This window comes from Oncorhynchus nerka, linkage group LG12 (assembly GCF_034236695.1).
Source record: "Oncorhynchus nerka isolate Pitt River linkage group LG12, Oner_Uvic_2.0, whole genome shotgun sequence".
Classification (NCBI taxonomy): domain Eukaryota; kingdom Metazoa; phylum Chordata; class Actinopteri; order Salmoniformes; family Salmonidae; genus Oncorhynchus; species Oncorhynchus nerka.
This window is the reverse complement of record NC_088407.1, coordinates 81909010-81932340: the sequence shown is the minus strand read 5'-3', so window position 1 is coordinate 81932340 and position 23331 is coordinate 81909010. Positions and strand designations below refer to the sequence as shown.

At 46.5% G+C, this 23331-nt stretch overlaps 1 protein-coding gene across 1 annotated transcript in view; it reads right to left on the bottom strand.

Moving 5' to 3' along the window:
- Positions 1–1800: 1800 nt before the first annotated feature.
- Positions 1801–23331, bottom strand: part of LOC115120510 (forkhead box protein N3-like) — a 156674-nt gene continuing 135143 nt past the window's right edge. Inside the window, exons 5-6 of the mRNA XM_065025867.1 lie at positions 14716–14824; positions 1801–4496 (exon numbers count right to left, since the gene is read on the bottom strand). Coding sequence (XP_064881939.1) covers positions 3965–4496; positions 14716–14824 — 641 coding nt within the window. The 3' untranslated portion in view covers positions 1801–3964. The remainder of the gene's footprint in view (positions 4497–14715; positions 14825–23331) is intronic.

The following is a 23331-nucleotide window of genomic DNA, read 5'->3' as shown; positions in this document are numbered from 1 at the left end:
AAGGGTGAGAGAACAGACGGCCGACACTCACTACCACCCAACCTCACCTTTAATCACATGGGCTTCAACATTCACCTGTCAGGGAGAACCCATCAGACACAGAGGAGGAAGGGTGAGAGAACAGACGGCCGACACTCACTACCACCCAACCTCACCTTTAATCACACGGGCTTCAACCTTCACCTGTCAGGGAGAACCCATCAGACACAGAGGAGGAAGGGTGAGAGAACAGACGGCCGACACTCACTACCACCCAACCTCACCTTTAATCACACGGGCTTCAACTTTCACCTGTCAGGGAGAACCCATCAGACACAGAGGAGGAAGGGTGAGAGAACAGACGGCCGACACTCACTACCACCCAACCTCACCTTTAATCACATGGGCTTCAACCTTCACCTGTCAGGGAGAACCCATCAGACACAGAGGAGGAAGGGTGAGAGAACAGACGGCCGACACTCACTACCACCCAACCTCACCTTTAATCACACGGGCTTCAACCTTCACCTGTCAGGGAGAACCCATCAGACACAGAGGAGGAAGGGTAGGAGAACAGACGGCCGACACTCACTACCACCCAACCTCACCTTTAATCACATGGGCTTCAACCTTCACCTGTCAGGGAGAACCCATCAGACACAGAGGAGGAAGGGTGAGAGAACAGACGGCCGACACTCACTACCACCCAACCTCACCTTTAATCACATGGGCTTCAACATTCACCTGTCAGGAGAACCCATCAGACACAGAGGAGGAAGGGTGAGAGAACAGACGGCCGACACTCACTACCACCCAACCTCACCTTTAATCACACGGGCTTCAACATTCACCTGTCAGGGAGAACCCATCAGACACAGAGGAGGAAGGGTGAGAGAACAGACGGCCGACACTCACTACCACCCAACCTCACCTTTAATCACACGGGCTTCAACCTTCACCTGTCAGGGAGAACCCATCAGACACAGAGGAGGAAGGGTGAGAGAACAGACGGCCGACACTCACTACCACCCAACCTCACCTTTAATCACATGGGCTTCAACATTCACCTGTCAGGGAGAACCCATCAGACACAGAGGAGGAAGGGTGAGAGAACAGACGGCCGACACTCACTACCACCCAACCTCACCTTTAATCACACGGGCTTCAACATTCACCTGTCAGGGAGAACCCATCAGACACAGAGGAGGAAGGGTGAGAGAACAGACGGCCGACACTCACTACCACCCAACCTCACCTTTAATCACATGGGCTTCAACATTCACCTGTCAGGGAGAACCCATCAGACACAGAGGAGGAAGGGTGAGAGAACAGACGGCCGACACTCACTACCACCCAACCTCACCTTTAATCACACGGGCTTCAACATTCACCAGTCAGGGAGAGCCCAATAGACACAGGGGTCACTATACGGCCATGCTGGAGAAGACAGAGGACGTTTGGTCCTTTTAACGCAGAAATCACTCATCTTAATGCCAAGAAGATCTGACCATTTTGTCAGTTGTGTCCTTTCTAACATGGCCATCTAGTGACCACAAACAAACATTGGGACATGGTAGTTTTATCCACTATGGATGAAGGAAGTTGCCATCTACCAACGGGAGGAGAGAGAGGTGCCATCATATCGCAGACAGATTTGCCCAACAGACCAGCTTTTTGTCCCTGAATAAGTTTGTCTGACTGTATCAAAGCCCAAGTTAAAACAAGGTTGAGTGAGGATGACAAGAAAGGAACCAGCAAATGAAAAAGTCAAGACAAAACAACAGAGAAGGATTCCACACCTATGGACTTCCAGGCACTTCCAGGCAGAACCTTTTAGCTCGCTAGGATACTTATATGAAAATAATTCATGCTTCATGCTAAATACATTATTTACCAAACATGATCTTTGTCTGAATATAAACATGTTTTTATCTTTTTCTTTACAGAACCCATACAACACGATTTGGATAAGAAAAAAAATCATGCTGGCTACATTGCTTAAACTTAAAAAAAAAAAACTAACTCTAGTTTAACTTTTTATACAGTGTTATCCTGACTGGATGAAATTGCTTTATTACGTCATGAGGGTAGGTTAATAAACACAAACAAACACTAAAATAAACAGCTCCACAGTCCTATGACTGTTCTTCTCACAGGAAATCATGTGTGTCAGGTTTCACAGCATAATTTCTCATACAACACATCAAGGTGTTCAGGTGGTTGTGCCACGGGGAGAATTTCACTATATCACTGGAGTAAAACTCCAGTTATTCTTGTCCATTGCTTTCATAAAAGGACACAGGCAATTTTGAGGTTCTCTCAACATGTTTTCAGTTATTTTCCTCTCTGATAAACGCGAGCCAGACTATTAGCCGATGGCTTTTACCAAACACAATTAGCTTACTTTTAGAGAAGACCACGTCAGGAACAAAACAAAACCCTTGCTTCATCCCACTTGTACCAGCGAACTTCACCTCACTACAGTCCTACAGTCAACCTTTAAGGGGAAAACAACACTATCCCCTCTGCCTTGGCATGCTAGCTAGGGCCAGTGGCTAAATGTGATTAGCAGTCAGAAAGACAGCTAGCTAAGGAAGTGCTACCATCATCAGTGGGCTGACCAATACCTATATGGCACTGTTTCAATACTGACACGACAAAGGAACGACATACAAAAACTGGCTACCGAGTGTCTTTTCTATGGGCTTAGTTAGGCTAGGATAACTGATGAGTATATTAGCTAGGCTAATGGTCACTAATGGTCACTAAGCTAACAGCATCACATCATTTAATGTCAAAGAAATATCTGGGGAAGCTGCTTCGCACACAGACAAGACAGAGTTTGCCAAACTAGGTTTTAAATATATATTTTTAAATAGCCGACATATTAGCACCATTGTTTTCGAAAGTCTGATGCCAAACAAAGGGGATATACATGTATTACTTCAGCATATACCTGTATTACTTCAGCATATACCTGTATTACTTCAGCTTATACCTGTATTACTTCAGCATATACCTGTATTACTTCAGCATATACCTGTATTACTTCAGCATATACCTGTATTACTTCAGCATATACCTGTATTACTTCAGCATATACCTGTATTACTTCAGTGAACTAGTTGACTAATATAACATTGCTTTAGCCAGGATAGCATGTGTATTTGTGCTTATTTATTGTGACATATTGAGGTATATGGTCACATCCTAACAGGAATATGCAGGCCTTAGACATCAATCTATCTCAAGTTAAGATCTGACCCTGAATACGTACTTTATTACATTTTAATGACCTATATTACTGTAAAAAGAAAATAGTCAGTGATAAGCACCCCATAAGAACTTTATACCAGGAAATTCCACAGAAATAACAAGTGTATGATCCTGCTGAAATGTATTATGTAGTGTTAGCTGCGTCTGATGAGCCTGTAAAGGGTAATAGTTTGGGACTGGGTACATTTTGAAAAGTGTAACAATTTGATCCCCTACTCTATTCATACAACCAAGCCGATCCATGGATGGGGCAGTTTTCCAAAAAGGTCATTTTTGTTTATCATTCGTGTTATTTTCAGCCAACAGAAACCTGCTAACTTAGCTGAATATCAGAAAAAGTTTTGTCTATGGCTTTAATATCCTTTAAACAAATAAAGAACAAACAAAACAAATAAAAAAAAACATATTTTTTGCAACCTTAAAAAACATTAACTTTAAAGATAGGAAAACAAAGTGATTGTTTTTGATATTGCCACAAATCTTTCAGAATTCACCTGATGTCCTGGAAAAAAGTGTACATTTCTATATTAAAAGTGATGTTTTGTATTTCTTTCCCTCTCTCTCTCTGTCTCTCTCTCTCTCTCTCTCTCTCTCTCTGTCTCTCTCTCTCTGTCTCTCTCTCTCTCTCTGTCTCTCTCTGTCTCTCTCTCTCTCTCTCTCTCTGTCTCTCTCTCTCTGTCTCTCTCTCTGTCTCTCTGTCTTTCTGTGGTCAGTTTTTTGTGGGTTCTTTCTGTTCTTTCTGGCCCTTGGCGGTTCTGTTGGTGATATTGTTCAAGCAGGCCCGGACGCCAGCCAAGTGGAGCAGCGAACCCGCCGCCTCCTTCATCTCCTCGTCATCACTCTCTGGCGGCTTTTCTGCGCGCCGTTTTTTTAGCGGGAGGGTGTCGCTAGCCACGCCCATCCGCTGCTTGGCTTTCAGGAAGTGATGCCACTTCTTGTTGTGCTGCTGGCTGGAAGGGGTGGAGTCTAACGTGTCTATAGGCCAATCGCGCGGCTCCTCCTTCTTGATCTCCAGCTGGATCTTGCTCTTGTCGTCTTCGTCGTCCTCGTAGTCAAAGTCTGAATCGTTGGCGACGTCACGGGCAATGGGGCGGAGACTGGAGTCGCTGGTGTAGTCGCTGCAGTCATCCGATTGGTTGGTGCTGTAGGTGTGGTCCTCCTTGGGGTCGCTGCTGACCAATGGGGAGTCACAGGGGGGATTGCTGTCGCTACGCTTCCGACAGCCTCCGGACAGCACTGACCTGGAGAGAGACAGAGACCCAAGTTAGATACACTTACATAAACACACATACACACACAAACACTGAAACAGACAGCGGACACAAACTAACACTAACTAACGCAAACATTACAAACTTTACAGCTCCCTGCATTTGACTAGATGCGAGAATCTGTCACGCAAAGTAGCACAACACTCTGCAAGTTTGCAACGGCTGTGATTTCAATATAAAACCTGTGACCATTCAATTCCCCCGTTTGGGGATCATGGAAGTACCATTCAATTCCCCCCCTTGGGGATCATGGAAGTACCATTCAATTCCCCCCTTGGGGATCATGGAAGTACCATTCAATTCCCCCGCTTGGGGATCATGGAAGTACCATTCAATTCCCCCGCTTGGGGATCATGGAAGTACCATTCAATTCCCCCCCTTGGGGATCATGGAAGTACCATTCAATTCCCCCGTTTGGGGATCATGGAAGTACCATTCAATTCCCCCCCTTGGGGATCATGGAAGTACCATTCAATTCCCCCGCTTGGGGATCATGGAAGTACCATTCAATTCCCCCCCTTGGGGATCATGGAAGTACCATTCAATTCCCCCGCTTGGGGATCATGGAAGTACCATTCAATTCCCCCCCTTGGGGATCATGGAAGTACCATTCAATTCCCCCCCTTGGGGATCATGGAAGTACCATTCAATTCCCCCCTTGGGGATCATGGAAGTACCATTCAATTCCCCCTTGGGGATCATGGAAGTACCATTCAATTCCCCGTTTGGGGATCATGGAAGTACCATTCAATTCCCCGTTTGGGGATCATGGAAGTACCATTCAATTCCCCGCTTGGGGATCATGGAAGTACCATTCAATTCCCCCTTGGGGATCATGGAAGTACCATTCAATTCCCCCGCTTGGGGATCATGGAAGTACCATTCAATTCCCCCCCTTGGGGATCATGGAAGTACCATTCAATTCCCCCCCTTGGGGATCATGGAAGTACCATTCAATTCCCCCCTTGGGGATCATGGAAGTACCATTCAATTCCCCCCCTTGGGGATCATGGAAGTACCATTCAATTCCCCCCTTGGGGATCATGGAAGTACCATTCAATTTCCCCCTTGGAGATCATGGAAGTACCATTCAATTCCCCCGTTTGGGGATCATGGAAGTACCATTCAATTCCCCCCCTTGGGGATCATGGAAGTACCATTCAATTCCCCCTTGGGGATCATGGAAGTACCATTCAATTTCCCCCCTTGGGGATCATGGAAGTACCATTCAATTCCCCCCCTTGGGGATCATGGAAGTACCATTCAATTCTCCCCCTTGGGGATCATGGAAGTACCATTCAATTCGAGTCGATTCACTTTGTGTGACAGGCTGACAGCACTACAAAACCTACATTGGTGATTATCAGTGTATGTACACAGTAAGTCCCCAATCAATACTCTAAATTGCCCGAATGTCAACAGAACATCAAGATAAAATGTATTTTGAATTTTGTTCCAGCAATACGGGGAAATACAACTAAAAGCAGATTTACCTAGCGAGGTGGAGACCCTGCGGAACCTCAAGAGTTAACCAATCCTGTCAACAGAATTACCTAGCTAGGTGGAGACCCTGGGAACCTCAAGAGTTAACCAATCCTGTCAACAGATTTACCTAGCTAGGTGGAGACCCTGGGAACCTCAAGAGTTAACCAATCCTGTCAGCAGATTTACCTAGCTAGGTGGAGACCCTGGTAACCTCAAGAGTTAACCAATCCTGTCAACAGATAAAGCAACTCAGGTGTCTGTACTTCAACAGCAGTGGCGGCCAGTGCCGTTTAAGATGAGGGAGGAGTAATCAATTAATCAAGGCGACAGAAAGTGATACATTCAACACTGCCTCTTGTCTGCATCTACGGCACCAGTCACTATCTTGGACACACCTACTCATTCGAGGGTTTTTCTTTATTTTTTAAATATTTTTTTTTACATTGAAGAATAATATTAAATCCATCAAAATCATGAAATAACACATACGGAATCATGTAGTAACCAAAGAAGTGTAAAACAAATATTATATATCTTATATTTGAGATTCTTCAAAGTAGCAACCCTTTGCCTTGATGACAGCTGTGCACACTCTTGACATTGGGATCGAAGCAGGGTCTGTAGTAACGCCTCTAGCACTGTGATGCAGTGCCTTAGACCGCTGCGCCACTCAGGAGCCCAAAACTGTGATGTTGTCACGTCATAGTCAACATAGGAACTAGAACGAATGCGTTAGTAATCCCGCTACAATCATGCAGTATTGTGTAAGTCAGCAGCAAGCAGTTTAGAAGTTACAGAGGTGGGCCACGGGTGGCAATAAATTCATAAAAACGCTTTCCTTAACTTGGAAGAGTTCCAGTGTTGGATAGCCATAGCCAGCTAGCTAATATAGCATCCCTCTCTATTTGAGCCGTATTCAATGCTAGCTAAGTAAGTGAAAGCGAACAAAAATATACTAAAAAATATGTCTTGATCTCTCTCTCGTGCTTCTCCTTTATTTGGAAAGAAATGAATTTGTTCAAAACCATTTAACTATTGTCTTTCTCTCTCTCTTTGGGTCAACTCCTCACCACATTTTATGCACGGCAGTGCTAGCTATCTGTAGCTAATGCTTTCAGTACTAGTACTAATTCTCTGATCCTTTGATTGGGTGGACAACATGCCAGTTCATGCTTGAAGAGCTTTGACAGGTTGGAGGATGTCCTCCGGAAGTTGTCATAATTACTGTGTAAGTCTATGGAAGGGGGTAAGAACCATGAGGACCCTAGGTTTTGCCAATATATCCAGAGGTACACCATGGTGCTACCCTACAGAGTGCTGTTAAGACAAAGCAGTGTGTTTCAATCAATTATTTGGTGAAGTGAAAATATTTAGTCTAGTTTTATCAAAAAATAATAAGTAAAACATTGTTTCACTATTTTTATTTTCATGAAATTCACTGAAAGGCACAATTTCTTTCTGTAGAAAAAGCCAACTTTAAATCTTAGCTTTTTAACCAGCTCATCTATATGTTGTTTAAATGTCAAATCCATATCAATCCAAATGCCTAAGTATTTATATGTGGGAACACATTTGATTAAAGAACCATCTAATGTGTGAACATGCAGTTCATCTGAAACACTTTTCACGAGACTTTGAAAACAACATGTATTTTGTTTTGCCCATATTAAGCACAAGTTTTATATCAGCAAGGGTTTCTCGCATAGCTATAAAATCTGACTGTAGTGTTGACACAGCCATATCAACAGTCAGGGCAATAGAATACATAATACTATCATCTGGATATAGATGAAGTTAAAACATGTTTAACAGATTTACCAATGGTGTTTATATAAATAATGAAGAGAACAGGTTCATAAAATTGACCCCTGTGGTACACCTTTATGTATTTCAAGAAATTCCATCAATCACGATGACCTGGGATCTGTCACTAAGATAATCATGGTATCATGAACAGGTTTTCAGAGCTTAGACCTATCGAAGACGACTTATTCAATAAAATAGCAACAGTATCACAAGCTTCAGAACGAACATTTCATTTGAGTGTGGAAAGCATTGATAAGATCATTAACTACTAAAGTGGTTGGTGTTGTAATAGGGCCCAGTTCTAAACTCTGATTGGTTTAGTAGTAGTGACCAGGCCCAGGTCTAAACCCTGATTGGTTTAGTAGTAGTGCCCAGGTCTAAACCCTGATTGGTTTAGTAGTAGTGACCAGGCCCAGGTCTAAACCCTGATTGGTTTAGTAGTACTGCCCAGACCTAAACCCTGATTGGTTTAGTAGTAGTGACCAGCACCAGGTCTAAACCCTGATTGGTTTAGTAGTACTGCCCAGGCCTAGGTCTAAACCCTGATTGGTTTAGTAGTACTGCCCAGGCCTAGGTCTAAACCCTGATTGGTTTAGTAATAGTGCCCAGACCCAGGCCTAAACCCTGATTGGTTTAGTAGTAGTGCCCAGGCCTAAACCCTGATTGGTTTAGTAGTACTGCCCAGACCCAGGCCTAAACCCCGATTGGTTTAGTAATAGTGCCCAGGCCCAGATCTAAACCCTGATTGGTTTAGTAGTAGTGCCCAGGCCCAGATCTGAACCCTGATTGGTTTAGTAGTAGTGCCCAGGTCTAAACCCTGATTGGTTTAGTAGTAGTGCCCAGGCCCAGATCAAAACCCTGACTGGTTTAGTAGTAGTGCCCAGGCCCAGATCAAAACCCTGACTGGTTTAGTAGTAGTGCCCAGATCAAAACCCTGACTGGTTTAGTAGTAGTGCCCAGGCCTAAACCCTGATTGGTTTAGTAATAGTGCCCAGGCCCAGGCCTAAACCCTGATTGGTTTAGTAATAGTGCCCAGGCCCAGGCCTAAACCCTGATTGGTTTAGTAATAGTGCCCAGGCCCAGGCCTAAACCCTGATTGGTTTAGTAGTAGTGCCCAGGCCTAAACCCTGATTGGTTTAGTAATAGTGCCCAGGCCTAAACCCTGATTGGTTTAGTAATAGTACCCAGGCCTAAACCCTGATTGGTTTAGTAATAGTGCCCAGGCCCAGATCTAAACCCTGATTGGTTTAGTAGTAGTGCCCAGGCCTAAACCCTGATTGGTTTAGTAGTAGTGCCCAGGCCTAAACCCTGATTGGTTTAGTAATAGTGCCCAGGCCTAAACCCTGATTGGTTTAGTAATAGTGCCCAGGCCCAGGTCTAAACCCTGATTGGTTCACATTACATTTCTCAGAAAAAAATGGCAAAGTTGTACATTTACCAAGGATCTTAGCTAGACAAGGAAGCTTTCAAATGGGCGATAATGAATAAGATCACTACGATCCCGCCCCTATGGAGAGGCAGCACAACATCAGATTTCCATCGTTTCCATGTTAAATAAAAACTCTGAGTTACTGAGCCAACGACGGCGCTGCACACTTAAGAAGACCGGGATCTAATCAAATCTGTATTATTGAGTGTATGTTGGTTTATTCCATGTGTTGTTTTATGTGTCGAACTGCTACGCTTTATCTTGGCCAGGTCGCAGTTGCAAATGAGAACTTGTTGAAATCAAATAAAATCATATATAAAATCAAATCAAATCAAATTGTATTGGTCACACACACATGGTTAGCAGATGTTAATGCGAGTGTAGAGAAATGCTTGTGCTTCTAGTTCCAACCATTCAGTAATATCTAACAAGTAATCTAACAATTTCACAACAACTACTTTATACACACAAGTGTAAAGGAATTAATAAGAATATGTACATACAAATATATGGATGAGTCATGGTACAGAACGGCATAGGCAAGATGCAGTAGATGGTATAGATTACCGTATATACATATGAGATGAGTAATGTAGGGTATGTAAACACTATATATAGTGGCATTGTTTAAAGTGACTAGTGATACATTTATTACATCCAATTTTTAATTATTTGTCACGCCCTGACCTTAGAGATCCTTTTTATGTCTCTATTTTGGTTTAGTCAGGGCGTGAGTTGGGGGGGTAATTCTTTATTTTGTGTTCTATGTTTTCTATTTCTGTGTGTTTTGACGGGTGTGATTCTCAATCAGAGGCAGCTGTCTATCGTTGTCTCTAATTGAGAAGCATACTTAGGTAGCTTTTTCCCACTGGGTTTTGTGGGTAGTTGCTTTGTGTTTTTGTGTCTGCACCAGACAGAACTGTTTCGGTTGTTCTCTGTGTTGTTTTGCTATTCAGTGTTCAGTTCAACTAATAAAAGATTAACACGTACCACGCTGCACCTTGGTCCTCACCTTCTTCCACCAACAGCCACTACATTTTTAAAGTGGCCAGAGGTAATTAGTCGGGCCCTGTGGATTTCTTTATTGTCTATAGCTAACAAAGCATCCAGGACTTATTTTTGTAAATAGCCCGAAAAGAAAAGCTTTGACTATCATTCATCAAGTTTCCCCTATCAGCACCCGGCCCGATATCATTGTGAATAGTCTTAGAGGTTGTTTCAAAGAGATAGCCCACTGAAATAAAATGGTGATTAGATGTATCAATGATGGACTTTTTTTTCTTCGTAATGAGGCCAGTGTCTGAATGAATTTGTTGTGGCAGAGAGGAGGAAGTAGAACCCTTCAGGAATTTGTCTCTTAGTGATGACACGAGGCTCAGATTTTGGTATTCACACATCTCTAACACAAACAACAGGGCAGTGGTGTGAAGTACTTTAAGAAAACTACTTTAAAGCACTACTTAAGTAGTTTTTTTTGAGTATCTGTACTTCACTATTTCTATTTTTGACAACTTTAACTTTACCTCAATAAATTCCTAAAGAAAATAATGTACTTTTTACTCCATACAGTTTCCCTGACACCCAAAAGTACATTTTAAAGGCTTAGCAGGACAGGAAAGTGGTCCAATTCACACTCTTATCATCTCTACTGCCTCTCATCTGGCGGACTCACTAAACACAAAAACACAAATGCTTCGTGTAAATTATGTCTGAGTGTTGAAGTGTGCCCCTAGCTATCCGTAAAAAATAAAATAATAATAATAATTGTGCCGTATGGTTTGCTCAATAACATACAGTTGAAATGATTTATACATTTACTTTACTTTTGATACTTAAGTACATTTTAGCAATTATATTTACTTTTGATACATAAGCATCTAAAATGAAATACTTTTAGACTTTTTCTGAAGTAGTAATAGTTTACTGGGTGACTCACTTTTTCTTGAGTCATTTTCTCTTTAGGTACCTTTACTTTTACTACAGTATGACTTATAGATACTTTCCCCACCACTGCAACAGGGCAAAGGTCACTAATGTCTGCGGTGAAGACACTAACAGAAACACATTTCTCTGGCGTAGTCATAACATCATAACATCTTTATGAATTGTTATAACTGCTATATGACTACCGTGAGTGCCAGATATCTGAGGGGGGGTGTTAACGGTGAAGAGGTGTCATTAATTATCATACAGATGCTGTTCTTTCCTAAAAAAAAGGTATAGTTGACCTAGGTAAATCGTACACACACTGAAACTGTATTTAAAAGTGAACTATCGCTTTAAGCCTCGTCATTCTCCCATGCCAATTACCAGCCAACCAGTCTGCTAAGTTAAGATGTTCCCTCCATCAGTCGGTATCATGTCGTGCAGCTTCCTCACCAACTAGTGTTGTTAAAAGCCAAGCTCTGAGTGTCTATGGCCATCTTGTCTTCTCTGTACATTTAAACCTCATGAATTATATTAGGAGCACAGCAGGCTTAGACAACTCCTATCTATTATACATGTCTAAATGCGTTGTCAGTCAGTCTCTCTGCCCTGAGTGTGTGTGAGGGGGGGTCCGTGTGTGTGTGTGTGTGTGAGGGGGTCCGTGTGTGTGTGTGAGGGGGGGTCCGTGTGTGTGTGTGTGTGTGAGGGGGGTCCGTGTGTGTGTGTGTGAGGGGGTCCGTGTGTGTGTGTGTGTGTGAGGGGGGGTCCAGGATGCTCTCGATTGTGCATCTGTAGAAGTTTGTGAGTGCTTTTGGTGACAAGCCGAATTTCTTCAGCCTCCTGAGGTTGAAGAGGCGCTGCTGTGCCTTCTTCACGATGCTGTCTGTGTGAGTGGACCAATTCAGTTTGTCTGTGATGTGTATGCCGAGGAACTTAAAACTTGCTACCCTCTCCACTACTGTTCCATCAATGTGGATAGGGGGGTGTTCCCTTTGCTGTTTCCTGAAGTCCACAATCATCTCCTTAGTTTTGTTGACGTTGAGTGTGAGGTTATTTTCCTGACACCACACTCCGAGGGCCCTCACCTCCTCCCTGTAGGCCGTCTCGTCGTTGTTGGTAATCAAGCCTACCACTGTTGTGTCGTCCGCAAACTTGATGATTGAGTTGGAGGCGTGCGTGGCCACGCAGTCGTGGGTGAACAGGGAGTACAGGAGAGGGCTCAGAACGCACCCTTGTGGGGCCCCAGTGTTGAGGATCGGCGGGGAGGAGATGTTGTTGCCTACCCTCACCACCTGGGGGCGGCCCGTCAGGAAGTCCAGTACCCAGTTGCACAGGGCGGGGTCGAGACCCAGGGTCTCGAGCTTGATGACGAGCTTGGAGGGTACTATGGTGTTGAATGCCGAGCTGTAGTCGATGAACAGCATTCTCACATAGGTATTCCTCTTGTCCAGATGGGTTAGGACAGTGTGCAGTGTGGTTGAGATTGCATCGTCTGTGGACCTATTTGGGCAGTAAGCAAATTGGAGTGGGTCTAGGGTGTCAGGTAGGGTGGAGGTGATATGGTCCTTGACTAGTCCCTCAAAGCACTTCATGATGACGGAAGTTAGTGCTACGGGGCGGTAGTCGTTTAGCTCAGTTACCTTAGCTTTCTTGGGAACAGGAACAATGGTGGCCCTCTTGAAGCATGTGGGAACAGCAGACTGGTATAGGGATTGATTGAATATGTCCGTAAACACACCGGCCAGCTGGTCTGCGCATGCTCTGAGGGCGCGGCTGGGGATGCCATCTGGGCCTGCAGCCTTGCGAGGGTTAACACGTTTAAATGTCTTACTCACCTCGGCTGCAGTGAAGGAGAGGCCGCATGTTTTCGTTGCAGGCCGTGTCAGTGGCACTGTATTGTCCTCAAAGCAGGCAAAAAAGTTATTTAGTCTGCCTGGGAGCAAGACATCCTGGTCCGTGACTGGGCTGGATTTCTTCCTGTAGTCCGTGATTGACTGTAGACCCTGCCACATGCCTCTTGTGTCTGAGCCGTTGAATTGAGATTCTACTTTGTATCTGTACTGACGCTTAGCTTGTTTGATAGCCTTGCGGAGGGAATAGCTGCACTGTTTGTATTCGGTCATGTTACCAGACACCTTGCCCTGATTAAAAGCAGTGGTTCGCGCTTTCAGTTTCACGCGAATGCTGCCATCAATCCACGGTTTCTGGTTAGGGAATGTTTTAATCGTTGCTATGGGAACGACATCTTCAACGCACGTTCTAATGAACTCGCACACCGAATCAGCGTATTCGTCAATGTTGTTATCTGACGCAATACGAAACATATCCCAGTCCACGTGATGGAAGCAGTCTTGGAGTGTGGAGTCAGCTTGATCGGACCAGCGTTGGACAGACCTCAGCGTGGGAGCATCTTGTTTTAGTTTCTGTCTGTAGGCAGGGATCAACAAAATGGAGTCGTGGTCAGCTTTTCCGAAAGGGGGGCGGGGCAGGGCCTTATATGCGTCGCGGAAGTTAGAGTAACAATGATCCAAGGTTTTTCCACCCCTGGTTGCGCAATCGATATGCTGATAAAATTTAGGGAGTCTTGTTTTCCGATTAGCCTTGTTAAAATCCCCAGCTACAATGAATGCAGCCTCCGGATAAATGGTTTCCAGTTTGCAAAGAGTTAAATAAAGTTTGTTCAGAGCCATCGATGTGTCTGCTTGGGGTGGATATATACGGCTGTGATTATAATCGAAGAGAATTCTCTTGGTAGATAATGCGGTCTACATTTGATTGTGAGGAATTCTAAATCAGGTGAACAGAAGGATTTGAGTTCCTGTATGTTTCTTTCATCACACCATGTCTCGTTAGCCATAAGGCATACGCCCCCGCCCCTCTTCTTACCAGAAAGGTGTTCGTTTCTGTCGGCGCGATGCGTGGAGAAACCCGTTGGCTGCACCGCTTCGGATAGCGTCTCTCCAATGAGCCATGTTTCCGTGAAGCACAGAACGTTACAGTCTCTGATGTCCCTCTGGAATGCTACCCTTGCTCGGATTTCATCAACCTTGTTGTCAAGAGACTGGACATTGGCAAGAAGAATGCTAGGGAGTGGTGCACGGTGTGCCCGTCTCCGGAGTCTGACCAGAAGACCGCCTCGTTTCCCTCTTTTTCTGAGTCGTTTTTTTGGGTCGCTGCATGCGATCCATTCCGTTGTCCTGTTTGTAAGGCAGAACACAGGATCCGCGTCGCGAAAAACATATTCTTGGTCGTACTGATGGTGAGTTGACGCTGATCTTATATTCAGTAGTTCTTCTCGACTGTATGTAATGAAACCTAAGATGACCTGGGGTACTAATGTAAGAAATAACACGTAAAAAAAACAAAAAACTGCATAGTTTCCTAGGAACGCGAAGCGAGGCGGCCATCTCTGTCGGCGCCGGTGTGTGTGTGTGTGTGTGTGTGTCCACTGGGCATGCACAATGTTGTTTTAACAACGTGGAATAAACAATGTGAATGTCTGTTGCCAGTGGGTCTCTCTCTCTCTCTGGCAGATATACCGACCTGTCATCAGCTATTCTGATCCCTATGGGATTGATGGGTAGTGGTCGTATTCCCGTGTACAGCCCATGACTCATCATTCTGGCTCCGTTCTGGATCACTCCCTGGGGGACTGAAGAGAGAGAGTAGAGAAAGAAGAGAGAGAGAGAGAGAGAGGGAGAGAGAGTAGAGAAAGAAGAGAGAGAGAGAGGGAGAGAGAGAGAGAGAGAGAGAGGGAGAGAGAGAGAGAGAGAGTAGAGAAAGAAGAGAGAGAGAGAGAGAGGGAGAGAGAGAGAGAGAGAGGGAGAGAGAGAGTAGAGAAAGAAGAGAGAGAGAGAGGGAGAGAGAGAGAGAGAGAGAGGGAGAGAGAGAGAGTAGAGAAAGAAGAGAGAGAGAGAGAGGGAGAGAGAGTAGAGAAAGAAGACAGAGAGAGAGAGAGAGGGAGAGAGAGAGAGAGAGAGGGGAGGGAGAAAGAAGAGAGAGAGAGAGAGAGAGAGGGAGATAGGGAGAGAGAGAGAGAGAGAGAGAGAGAGAGAGAGAGAGAGAGTCAGTAAGACACAAACACATAGTAACACTGATACAGTGCACAAACTTATAGAGAGAAATGGACTTGATTTGCCATCTGCTTAGTATGTTTGTGGTTGAGGTTTAGAGATTCTAACAAGCCAAGCAGATCGCAAATCATTGTCAATGAAATTAAACTAAATCACATCATCCTAGAGAGGAGGGAAGGAGGGATAAGGATGGGAGGAAGGAGAGATGATGACAGAAAGACATGGAGAAGGATTCCCTGCAAAGCCGCCAACTCAGAGATGGACACAATACAGGCCCAGGAAACACTAAACCATGGCCGCGACACTAAACCATGGCCATAACACTAAACCACGGCCGCAGCACTAAACCACGGCCGTAACACTAAACCATGGCTGTGACACTAAACCATGGCGGTGACACTAAACCATGGCCATAACACTAAACCATGGCTATGACACTAAACCATGGCGGTGACACTAAACCATGGCCGTAACACTAAACCATGGCCGTAACACTAAACCATGGCCATAACACTAAACCATGGCCATAACACTAAACCATGGCCGTGACACTAAACCATGGCCATAACACTAAACCACGGCCGCAGCACTAAACCACGTCCGTAACACTAAACCACGGCCGTAACACTAAACCACGGCCGCAGCACTAAACCACGGCCGCAGCACTAAACCACGGCCGTAACACTAAACTATGGCCGTAACACTAAACCATGGCCATAACACTAAACCATGGCCATAACACTAAACCACGGCCGTAACACTAAACCATGGCCGCAGCACTAAACCACGGCCGCAGCACTAAACCACGGCCGTAACACTAAACCATGGCCGTAACACTAAACCATGGCCATAACACTAAACCATGGCCGTGACACTAAACCATGGCCATAACACTAAACCACGGCCATAACACTAAACCATGGCCGTGACACTAAACCATGGCCATAACAATAAACCACGGCCGCAGCACTAAACCACGGCCGTAACACTAAACCACGGCCGTAACACTAAACCACGGCCGCAGCACTAAACCACGGCCGTAACACTAAACCATGGCCGTAACACTAAACCACGGCCATAACACTAAACCACGGCCGCAGCACTAAACCACGGCCGTAACACTAAACCATGGCTGTGACACTAAACCACGGCCGTAACACTAAACCATGGCTGTGACACTAAACCACGGCCGCAGCACTAAACCACGGCCGTAACACTAAACCACGGCCGTAACACTAAACCATGGCCGTAACACTAAACCACGGCCATAACACTAAACCATGGCCGTGACACTAAACCACGGCCATAACACTAAACCACGGCCGCAGCACTAAACCACGGCCGTAACACTAAACCATGGCTGTGACACTAAACCACGGCCGCAGCACTAAACCACGGCCGTAACACTAAACCACGGCCGTAACACTAAACCACGGCCGTAACACTAAACCACGGCCGTAACACTAAACCATGGCCATAACACTAAACCATGGCCGCGACACTAAACCATGGCCGCGACACTAAACCATGGCCGCGACACTAAACCATGGCCATAACACTAAACCATGGCCGTAACACTAAACCACGGCCATAACACTAAACCATGGCCGTGACACTAAACCACGGCCGCAGCACTAAACCACGGCCGTAACACTAAACCACGGCCGTAACACTAAACCATGGCCGTAACACTAAACCACGGCCATAACACTAAACCATGGCTGTGACACTAAACCATGGCCATAACACTAAACCACGGCCGCAGCACTAAACCACGGCCGCAACACTAAACCATGGCTGTGACACTAAACCACGGCTGTGACACTAAACCACGGCCGTAACACTAAACCATGGCCGTAACACTAAACCATGGCCGTGACACTAAACCATGGCCGTAACACTAAACCATGGCCATAACACTAAACCATGGCCATAACACTAAACCATGGCCGCGAACACTAAACCATGGCCGCGACACTAAACCATGGCCATAACACTAAACCATGGCCGTAACACTAAACCACGGCCATAACACTAAACCATGGCCGTGACACTAAACCATGGCCATAACCATGGCCATGACAAAAACCATGGCCGCAACACTAAACCATGGCCGTAACACTAAACCATGGCCGCAACACTAAACCACGGCCATAACACTAAACCATGGCCATGACACTAAACCATGGCCATAACACTAAACCATGGCTGTGAACACTAAACCACCGGCCGCAACACTAAACCACGGCCGCAGCACTAAACCACGGCCGCAACACTAAACCATGGCCGCAACACTAAAACATGGCCATAACACTAAACCATGGCTGACACTGGCCATAACACTAAACCATGGCCGTGACACTAAACCATGGCCATAACACTAAACCATGGCTGACACTAAACCATGGCCATAACACTAAACCATGGCTGTGACACTAAACCATGGCGGTGACACTAAACCATGGCCGTAACACTAAACCATGGCCATAACACTAAACCATGGCGGTGACACTAAACCATGGCCGTAACACTAAACCATGGCCGCGACACTAAACCATGGCCATAACACTAAACCATGGCCGTGACACTAAACTATGGCCGTAACACCACGGCCATGACACTAAACCATGGCCGCAACACTAAACCAAGGCCATGACACTAAACCATGGCCGCAACACTAAACCACGGCCATGACACTAAACCATGGCCGCAACACTAAACCACGGCCATGACACTAAAACCATGGCCGCAACACTAAACCATGGCCATGACACTACACCATGGCCGCAACACTAAACCATGGCCATGACACTAAACCATGGCCGCAACACTAAACCATGGCCGCAACACTAAACCATGGCCGCAACACTAAACTATGGCCACTAAACCACGGCCATGACTCTAAACCATGGCCGGTGAACACTAAACCATGGCCATGACACTCAACCATGGCCGCAACACTAAACCATGGCCATAACACTAAACCATGGCCGTGACACTAAACCATGGCCATAACACTAAACCACGGCCATAACACTAAACCATGGCCGTGACACTAAACCATGGCCATAACACTAAACCACGGCCGCAGCACTAAACCACGGCCGTAACACTAAAAACCATGGCAGTAACACTAAAAACCACGGCCATAACACTAAACCATGGCCGTGACACTAAACCATGGCCATAACACTAAACCACGGCCGCAGCACTAAACCACGGCCGTAACACTAAACCATGGCTGTGACACTAAACCACGGCCGCAGCACTAAAACCACGGCCGTAACACTAAAACCACGGCCGTGGCACTAAACCATGGCCGCAACACTAAACCATGGCCGCAACACTAAACCATGGCCATAACACTAAACCATGGCGGTGACACTAAACCATGGCCATGAACACTAAACCATGGCCGCGACACTAAACCATGGCCATAACACTAAACCATGGCTGTGACACTAAACCATGGCCATGACACTAAACCATGGCCGTAACACTAAACCATGGCCATAACACTAAACCATGGCGGTGACACTAAACCATGGCCGTAACACTAAACCATGGCCGCGACACTAAACCATGGCCATAACACTAAACCATGGCCGTGACACTAAACTATGGCCGTAACACTAAACCATGGCCATAACACTAAACCATGGCTGTGACACTAAACCATGGCCGCAACACTAAACCACGGCCGCAGCACTAAACCACGGCCGCAACACTAAACCACGGCCGTAACACTAAACCATGGCTGTGACACTAAACCATGGCGGTGACACTAAACCATGGCCATAACACTAAACCATGGCGGTGACACTAAACCATGGCCGTAACACTAAACCATGGCCATAACACTAAACCATGGCCATAACACTAAACCACGGCCGTAACACTCACCCACCGGCCGTAACACTAAACCACGGCCGTGGCACTAAACCATGGCCGCAACACTAAACCATGGCCATGACACTACACCATGGCCGCAACACTAAACCATGGCCATGACACTAAACCATGGCCGCAACACTAAACCATGGCCGCAACACTAAACCATGGCCGCAACACTAAACCACGGCCATGACACTAAACCATGGCCGCAACACTAAACCATGGCCATAACACTAAACCATGGCCGTAACACTCACCCACCGGCCGTAACACTAAACCACGGCCGTGGCACTAAACCATGGCCGCAACACTAAACCATGGCCGCAACACTAAACCATGGCCATAACACTAAACCATGGCGGTGACACTAAACCATGGCCATAACACTAAACCATGGCCGCGACACTAAACCATGGCCATAACACTAAACCATGGCCGCGACACTAAACCATGGCCATAACACTAAACCATGGCTGTGACACTAAACCATGGCGGTGACACTAAACCATGGCCGTAACACTAAACCATGGCCATAACACTAAACCATGGCGGTGACACTAAACCATGGCCGTAACACTAAACCATGGCCGCGACACTAAACCATGGCCATAACACTAAACCATGGCCGTGACACTAAACTATGGCCGTAACACTAAACCACGGCCATGACACTAAACCATGGCCGCAACACTAAACCAAGGCCATGACACTAAACCATGGCCGCAACACTAAACCACGGCCATGACACTAAACCATGGCCGCAACACTAAACCACGGCCATGACACTAAACCATGGCCGCAACACTAAACCATGGCCATGACACTACACCATGGCCGCGACACTAAACCATGGCCATGACACTAAACCATGGCCGCAACACTAAACCATGGCCGCAACACTAAACCATGGCCGCAACACTAAACTATGGCCGTAACACTAAACCACGGCCATGACTCTAAACCATGGCCGCAACACTAAACCATGGCCATGACACTCAACCATGGCCGCAACACTAAACCATGGCCATAACACTAAACCATGGCCGTGACACTAAACCATGGCCATAACACTAAACCACGGCCATAACACTAAACCATGGCCGTGACACTAAACCATGGCCATAACACTAAACCACGGCCGCAGCACTAAACCACGGCCGTAACACTAAACCATGGCCGTAACACTAAACCACGGCCATAACACTAAACCATGGCCGTGACACTAAACCATGGCCATAACACTAAACCACGGCCGCAGCACTAAACCACGGCCGTAACACTAAACCATGGCTGTGACACTAAACCACGGCCGCAGCACTAAACCACGGCCGTAACACTAAACCACGGCCGTGGCACTAAACCATGGCCGCAACACTAAACCATGGCCGCAACACTAAACCATGGCCATAACACTAAACCATGGCGGTGACACTAAAACATGGCCATAACACTAAACCATGGCCGCGACACTAAACCATGGCCATAACACTAAACCATGGCTGTGACACTAAACCATGGCGGTGACACTAAACCATGGCCGTAACACTAAACCATGGCCATAACACTAAACCATGGCGGTGACACTAAACCATGGCCGTAACACTAAACCATGGCCGCGACACTAAACCATGGCCATAACACTAAACCATGGCCGTGACACTAAACTATGGCCGTAACACTAAACCATGGCCATAACACTAAACCATGGCCGCGACACTAAACCATGGCCGCGACACTAAACCATGGCCGCGACACTAAACCATGGCCATAACACTAAACCATGGCCGTAACACTAAACCACGGCCATAACACTAAACCATGGCCGTGACACTAAACCATGGCCATAACACTAAACCACGGCCGCAGCACTAAACCACGGCCGTAACACTAAACCACGGCCGCAGCACTAAACCACGGCCGTAACACTAAACCATGGCTGTGACACTAAACCATGGCCATAACACTAAACCATGGCTGTGACACTAAACCATGGCCGCAACACTAAACCACGGCCGCAGCACTAAACCACGGCCGCAACACTAAACCACGGCCGTAACACTAAACCATGGCTGTGACACTAAACCATGGCGGTGACACTAAACCATGGCCATAACACTAAACCATGGCTGTGACACTAAACCATGGCGGTGACACTAAACCATGGCCGTAACACTAAACCATGGCCATAACACTAAACCATGGCCATAACACTAAACCACGGCCGTAACACTCACCCACCGGCCGTAACACTAAACCACGGCCGTGGCACTAAACCATGGCCGCAACACTAAACCATGGCCATGACACTACACCATGGCCGCAACACTAAACCATGGCCATGACACTAAACCATGGCCGCAACACTAAACCATGGCCATAACACTAAACCATGGCCGCAACACTAAACCATGGCCGCAACACTAAACCACGGCCATGACACTAAACCATGGCCGCAACACTAAACCATGGCCATAACACTAAACCATGGCCGTAACACTCACCCACCGGCCGTAACACTAAACCACGGCCGTGGCACTAAACCATGGCCGCAACACTAAACCATGGCCGCAACACTAAACCATGGCCATAACACTAAACCATGGCGGTGACACTAAACCATGGCCATAACACTAAACCATGGCCGCGACACTAAACCATGGCCATAACACTAAACCATGGCCGCGACACTAAACCATGGCCATAACACTAAACCATGGCTGTGACACTAAACCATGGCGGTGACACTAAACCATGGCCGTAACACTAAACCATGGCCATAACACTAAACCATGGCGGTGACACTAAACCATGGCCGTAACACTAAACCATGGCCGCGACACTAAACCATGGCCATAACACTAAACCATGGCCGTGACACTAAACTATGGCCGTAACACTAAACCACGGCCATGACACTAAACCATGGCCGCAACACTAAACCAAGGCCATGACACTAAACCATGGCCGCAACACTAAACCACGGCCATGACACTAAACCATGGCCGCAACACTAAACCACGGCCATGACACTAAACCATGGCCGCAACACTAAACCATGGCCATGACACTACACCATGGCCGCAACACTAAACCATGGCCATGACACTAAACCATGGCCGCAACACTAAACCATGGCCGCAACACTAAACCATGGCCGCAACACTAAACTATGGCCGTAACACTAAACCACGGCCATGACACTAAACCATGGCCGCAACACTAAACCATGGCCATGACACTCAACCATGGCCGCAACACTAAACCATGGCCATAACACTAAACCATGGCCGTGACACTAAACCATGGCCATAACACTAAACCACGGCCATAACACTAAACCATGGCCGTGACACTAAACCATGGCCATAACACTAAACCACGGCCGCAGCACTAAACCACGGCCGTAACACTAAACCATGGCCGTAACACTAAACCACGGCCATAACACTAAACCATGGCCGTGACACTAAACCATGGCCATAACACTAAACCACGGCCGCAGCACTAAACCACGGCCGTAACACTAAACCATGGCTGTGACACTAAACCACGGCCGCAGCACTAAACCACGGCCGTAACACTAAACCACGGCCGTGGCACTAAACCATGGCCGCAACACTAAACCATGGCCGCAACACTAAACCATGGCCATAACACTAAACCATGGCGGTGACACTAAAACATGGCCATAACACTAAACCATGGCCGCGACACTAAACCATGGCCATAACACTAAACCATGGCTGTGACACTAAACCATGGCGGTGACACTAAACCATGGCCGTAACACTAAACCATGGCCATAACACTAAACCATGGCGGTGACACTAAACCATGGCCGTAACACTAAACCATGGCCGCGACACTAAACCATGGCCATAACACTAAACCATGGCCGTGACACTAAACTATGGCCGTAACACTAAACCACGGCCATGACACTAAACCATGGCCGCAACACTAAACCATGGCCGCAACACTAAACTATGGCCGTAACACTAAACCACGGCCATGACACTAAACCATGGCCGCAACACTAAACCACGGCCTTAACACTAAACCACGGCCGTAACACTAAACCACGGCCGCAGCACTAAACCACGGCCGTAACACTAAACCACGGCCGTAACACTAAACCACGGCCGCAGCACTAAACCACGGCCGCAGCACTAAACCACGGCCGTAACACTAA